This window comes from Oncorhynchus mykiss, chromosome 30 (genome assembly GCF_013265735.2).
Source record: "Oncorhynchus mykiss isolate Arlee chromosome 30, USDA_OmykA_1.1, whole genome shotgun sequence".
Taxonomy (NCBI): Eukaryota; Metazoa; Chordata; class Actinopteri; order Salmoniformes; family Salmonidae; genus Oncorhynchus; species Oncorhynchus mykiss.
In genome coordinates, this window is record NC_050570.1 from 35,214,598 (window position 1) to 35,221,001 (window position 6,404).

General features: G+C 42.7%; 1 protein-coding gene across 1 annotated transcript; it reads right to left on the bottom strand.

Annotated features, from left to right (window-relative positions):
• Positions 1-2,110: 2,110 nt before the first annotated feature.
• Positions 2,111-5,092, bottom strand: LOC110521759 (forkhead box protein Q1). The gene has a single exon (XM_021599597.2). The coding sequence runs from the start codon at positions 4,843-4,845 to the stop codon at positions 3,808-3,810; it is 1,038 nt and encodes a 345-aa protein (XP_021455272.1). The 5' UTR covers positions 4,846-5,092; the 3' UTR covers positions 2,111-3,807.
• Positions 5,093-6,404: the final 1,312 nt, after the last annotated feature.

Consider the following 6,404-nt stretch of genomic DNA (forward strand, 5'->3'; position numbering starts at 1 on the left):
GTTCCCGTAGTCATCTAGCCAGCTACACTGTGAAATGACATAGTAAGTATTTGCTTCAGGCTTTGTTCCCTTGCTCTCGCCAATTTGCTTTGAGCAATGATCAGTGGGTGTATGAGCTGGGATCTTATCAATAAATAAAATGCACAACACTGTGAGGGTTCACAAGGAGAGCATGTGTTAAACTGTATTACAAACTCGGTGGTTCGAGCCCTGAATGCTGATTGGCTGTCAGCCGTGGTGGGTATGAGGAAACATTTATTTTTACTGTTCTAATTATTTTCTCGTAGAGCCTCTCTCATAATCTGGGGAGGCAGGGTAGCGGTTAGAGCGTTGGACTAGTAACCGGAAGGTTGCAAGTTCAAATCCCCGAGCTGACAAGGTACAAATCTGTCGTTCTGCCCCTGAACAGGCAGTTCACTGTTCCTAGGCCGTCATTGAAAATAAGAATTTGTTCTTAACTGACTTGCCTAGTTAAAGGTAAAACAATATATATTTTAATAAGTGCCTACATCTTTTCAGAGCCTTTTTTTATTATATATTATTTTACTTAAAATAAAGCTATTTCCAACGTACTATAACGGTAATATGGGTCTTTATTTCCTCTTTCAGGCGCCCAAATGCACGCTTCCTGTCCAGGTCAGCCCTTTGTGCTGAGAGCACCGGGTTCTTTCTCTGTTTGGACTCCCTAACATTGTACCAAACACACACCGGACGAGAACTACAGCATATTCAGTCTCTATTGTCCTCAGACTCCGACATGTATTTGGTGTATTATGATACGCCATCTCTTAGCTAGTTTTTGTTCCACAACCCAGAGAGATAGGCGTAGCCCATAGAATAAAAACATAACCGTACACTGACGGGGTGGTTTGACCGTGAGTGCTGGTGCTCTTCGCAGCGTACAGGTGTGCTGTTCCGGTGTTTCACCTGCAGGTTGCAGCATTGTTCCTGGAAACGGTCTCAAACCTGTCACCTGGACCATGCAGACTGCGTTTTTCTGGTTGCGTTTACACAGCCAGCCCAATTATACCTGCTTACTAATCAGATCAGCGCGGAAAAATATCTGATGCGAAAAGATCTGGTATGATTGGTCAAAAGACCAGTTAGTGGGTAAAATATCCGAATTGGGCTGCCTGTGTAAACGCATCTTCTGAGGCATCAGGATCGTACAAGTGTCACCTGTAACGTGATTTTTGTAAGCCTACCATAGGCCTATGCATCAATGTGCATGATTGAGGAGGACGGACAGGTAGCCTAATATCTTATGACGTCAAAATATGTGTCCACTTGCATTGCAGGCCTATTTGTAGAAACATGTAAGGTCTAAATACGAATGTTCTCCGTTATTTTAGATTTCCTTTGCATTGATTGCCATTGCCTTCAACGCTGAAGAAGGGTTCATACCCGAAACTCATACCAATAAAAATATGTGAATTTAATATTTTTTTTACCGGAGTGCTCTCCTATTTCTGTTTCATTTATCATTGGCCCACAATACAATAATTTACTTATCTTTCTCCATTTATAGCCTACTCCTTTGCAATGTTTGTCTAGATACAGCACTTCGTAGCGATAGTCTAAGCACTTTTTTAAAAATAACATTAGTAGTAAACATTGTTAGGGGAACGCGAAGTTTAAACACGACTTCGAGGTTCTGCTTCAGGACCGTGGGGAGCTCGAGACATAGCCCATGGACTGCACGGACCTATGGATACCCCCTAAGCTAATATCACAAGTGTATTGTGATAATTAATTAATGCACTTGAAGTAGCCTACATTGCTTATCAATATTTTACAGATTACATAACTAACTTGTAATTTATTATGAAACATTGAAACAAAAACGGTTTTGGTCTGTATATCGTTTAGAATATGCAGGTCGGTGTCTTGGTTGTTGTTGTAATTCATCCCACATATTTTTTTTAAATGCAAAAGATATTGTAAGTCTAATTCAGCAAATCAGGAAATTGATGCAACGTGTGTCATGTTTAAAAATCTAATAAACAATCCTGAACATACAGCATGGTAAAAAGGGTCGGATATATTTTTTGATCCAACTATTAAAGTGTTTATGATGAATAAACAAACATAAAATGCACGAATGTATTGTTTACTATAATACACATTTATTTCAGTATGACACAGACATTTTGAATTGCGTGACTGAAACAATAATTATTGTGTAGCCTACAAGGTTTATGTACAGAGTAAAGTCAAATGTCATATTTGAACACTCTACATTTGATTGTACATTGTTTATAGTTGACCCGGACCCCGGGCACATTACCCATGTGAACGCCACAGAACAAAGAATGTTGAATGAATAGGGTACGCCATATTTTGATTGACATGACCTGTTACAATTTACCTTAAACCATAGAAGATGGAGCAACGTTTCCCCAAGTCTGAGATTCCATCCTCGAATTGGAGGACAAATATGAATAATGTTTTAGTTTGTTTTAATTATACTACTTAGAGCTTGAGGAGACGTGTATATTTTAACTGTACTTAATATATATTATATATTATAACTACACATGATCTGCTATTGTGAAGCGAAATGTCCGTACAACGCAAACCCCATCCTCACTTGGAACGTCCTTTCCAGACGTGTGTTGTAGTTAATGTTAATTATCCTTCTTGACTTATTTGACATAATTCAGCACTCCCCATTCCTGGTACGGATCTCACAAGCCTTAAATATTTAGAAATAGCTTAACCGACCTGTAATTTGTGCCTAACAATCCTGCATGCTTCTTTAGCCGTGCCGTGCAGGCAGAGGAAGACAGAAGGGTGAAATGTAGATCTGTATATGTATACCCCTTTCTACATAATTTGTGCCTTACACTGCAGCTTCCTAGCTGTGCCATGCTATGCAGAGTAGGCCAAGGGGTGAAATATAAGTCTGAAATGAATGTATAACCTTCATTCCTCTGGAAGTTGAGTGGTTTAAGTGGGATGAGAAGGATGCCAAAACAGCGCTAGAGTTGCAGGCGCTATAAGCACTTATTTCCTGGCAGATATGGGATCTTCCCATTCCTTCCTTATGCACATGCAAACCCTTTCCCACCCCCTGATTCCGAACACACTTTAAGTATACTCAATGGAGAAAAAAATAATATTTACTTTCTATTGCCCTTGTCTTGGCTTTAACCAAAGGAAAATAAAGAATACATACTTGTGGTTCGCTTTGATAATTCTTTCCAAAATATTTTTTTTTATTTTCGCTCAGAAAAAATATCGTGCATGAATCAATGTTTAGGAAAACAAACTGTATTTCCTTTCTGTGCAGTAGTCAACAATCGAACAAATATTTTAAATGAATATTTTGCAGCAAGTCATACAAAACTAGGCTACAACACAAATATTTATATATTTTCATATTTGGCACATGGTAGCCGTCGTTTACAGTAGAAATTACCTTACACACACACACACGCACGCACACACACACACACACACACACACACACACACACACACACACACACACACACACACACACACACACACACACACACACACACACACACACACACACACACACACACACACACACACACACATACGGGAATGTCATGTCATTCGATTGCAACTGATTTGCTCGGTCCTAGGAATAACCAGACAGAAATAAAGTCACTTGACAACAAACAAATATGACTTTTTTCATTCTTGCTAAACGACTTTTCATTGGAAACTGTTCAAAGCCCTGAATTATTTTTTAAAACTAGAAAAACGTAGAGCGTATAGGAGAGTGCACATGGCAAATCTAAGATACATCATTACAGTATTGTCCCTTATGTTGACTTTAGGAGAGCAATGAGTCTATCTGGAAAGGATGACAGCTGCCACCATGCGCTGTGTGCATCTTCACCCGGGAGAAAGCGGCATCGGAGTTTGGCATGTAGCCCTGTGACGTCATGTGTACAGCTGTGCGTGGGTCCCTGCTGTGCTCGGCTTGCTCCGCGAGGCTGCACCTGTATGCGTGCAACATGCGCGACGCGCCTGAGCTGGCCTGGTGGTACAACTGCTGTGCATGTGCGTGCGCCATAGCAGGGGATACGGGTGGGTAGCCCAGTGTGTGGGGCAGCATGTGGTGGGCACCGGCGGGCCAGTAGCACCGGTGGGCACCGGGGTTGGTATATGCACTGTCTGCATCAGTGTGGTCTCTATCCTCCCTCCTTATGAAGGGTTTACTGAGGATGCTATCGATGGAGAAGGAGCTGGAAGAGCTGGAGAACTTAGCTCCCATAACCCTCTCCTCCCGGGAGGGCGCAGATGGAGTGCTCGAGAAGCGAGTCTCCTCGTCTGGGGTCTTGATGTCCTTATTGGAACCAACGCTGGATCGACACTTACTGATGCGCTTCCTCCTGCGCCGGAACACCCCGTCGGCGAAGGTATACTCGCTGTTCGGGTTCAGCATCCAGTAATTGTCCTTGCCCCAGGGCCTGGACGGGTCCCGGAGCACCTTGAGGAAACAGTCATTCAGCGACAGGTTGTGGCGCACCGAGTTCCGCCAGCCAGTGTAGCTGCCACGGAAGAACAGGAATTTATTCATCAGGTAGTTGTTGATCTCAGCTAGAGTCAACTTGCCGCTGCCGGAGTCCCGGATGGCCATAGCAATGAGTGCGATGTAGGAGTAGGGTGGCTTGGGTCTGCGGGTGTAGGGCTTCCCCTTGCCATCGGCGCTGCTCGTGGTGGCAGGTGTTGGACTGTTGGCCACGCAGTCCCCGTCTGAGCCCAGCTCATCCCCGGATAGGGGAGAGGGGACAGTTCCCTCTGCATCACTGTGACTGCACACCTCCAAGGGAACGAAGTGGGTTGCGGAAAACACTTCAAGTTTCATGTTTAAATCTTTATTTGGTATCTTCCTCCTCTCACCTGTCAGTGGAATTGTCAGAGTTCCTCGCAGTGCAGTTCTCCTCGTCTAAAAGTGAAACAAATAGATTGTCTGTGGTGGTTCTTCAGAGAGGCGCAGGTGTAGCCGGTTAATCTGTTTCTGTAGTGGGGTCAGTGCACGTGTCTTTGAAAGCAGAGGTCGCTTTCCGTACAGGAGCTTGGTTGTACAGAGGAACTCGAGGCACCCAAACTAATGAGCAGTAGAGAGTAGATTTGTCTCAGGAGACGCGCCCTGTTATAATATAATTCCTCCGCGAGGGACTGCCCACAAGGGGCGTGGTCTATCATCTCGAGCTCAGAGTAATCTCAAATCCATTGAAATGATTGTGGGATTTATGATTACACGCTCCTTCTATTAAACGTATAAAAAGCTTAAATTATGAGGAAGAGATAAGAACTGTGTTTTAAAAATAATATATGTTGGAAGGCTTCAACAGCTCTCTCTCTCTCTCTCTCTCTCTCTCTCTTTCTCTCTCTCTCTCTCTCGCTCTCTCTCTCTCTCTCTCTCTCTCTCTCTCTCTCTCTCTCTCTCTCTCTCTCTCTCTCTCTCTCAAACACACACGCACACCTGCAAGATTGTGTGCCAGAAAATATTTTTTCGGGAGGTGGCGTGCGTTTGCCAGACACACACACACAGATGTGTTTACGTTTGTAATGTTTGTTTGTAGAGAATTTCACATCATGATACATACAAGTCTATTTCAATGATACATGTATGAAGATTCAGAACAAAACACCGTAGACTAGCTCTAGGTCTAATACAAACAAATAAAACTGTGCTGATTATTAAAACGTGATGATTATGTCAATGACAATAATCGGGGGGACAATTAAACAACACAACTTTTCTATCAGAAACGGTCACGTGACCCCACAACACCGCTCAAAGATTAAATTCACTGCAAGCTGAAGTCTCTTGTTGAAAGTGGAGACCTTATGTATAAATACTATGAGTTCATGAAAGTATACAATCCAGCCACGAGGTTTATCCATGCGAGCCTAATCCACAAGCGTTGTGCCAAAATTCACAAATAATTCGATAAGCTCTCAGGGAGACCTGCTTTGGCTGCCATTGGCTCATTGACTGAACATATTTGTGCTTTTGAAGATTTCTTTCGAAAACAATGTGTGGTGTCACTCCCTGCACATCTACACGATTATATGGACACGAGTAAACACCCTTAAAACAATTAAAACAGTTATGGGGAGATGCTTATGGCTTGCTTTGTTGTTGAATCCCTGTATACAAACATTTCCACCAGCGAGGCCTAGAAACTATGGTACACTATCTTAGTTAACCTAGTTAACTGGTACACTTCCTAGCACTAACTGTATTGTTGAACTTGCTGAGATTGTTCTAAGAACTTTTTCATGTTCTTTATTCAAAAAAAGGCAACTGCTATGGGTAGTAAAATACACTATAAATACACAAAAGTTTGTGGAGAACCCCTTCAAGTAAGTGGATACGGCTATTTCAGCCACACCCATTGCGAACAGGTGTAGGAA

What these genes read in the sequence shown, in the direction of transcription:
- LOC110521759 (XM_021599597.2), bottom strand. Translation starts at nt 4,845, where the DNA reads ATGAAACTTGAAGTGTTTTCCGCAACCCACTTCGTTCCCTTGGAGGTG.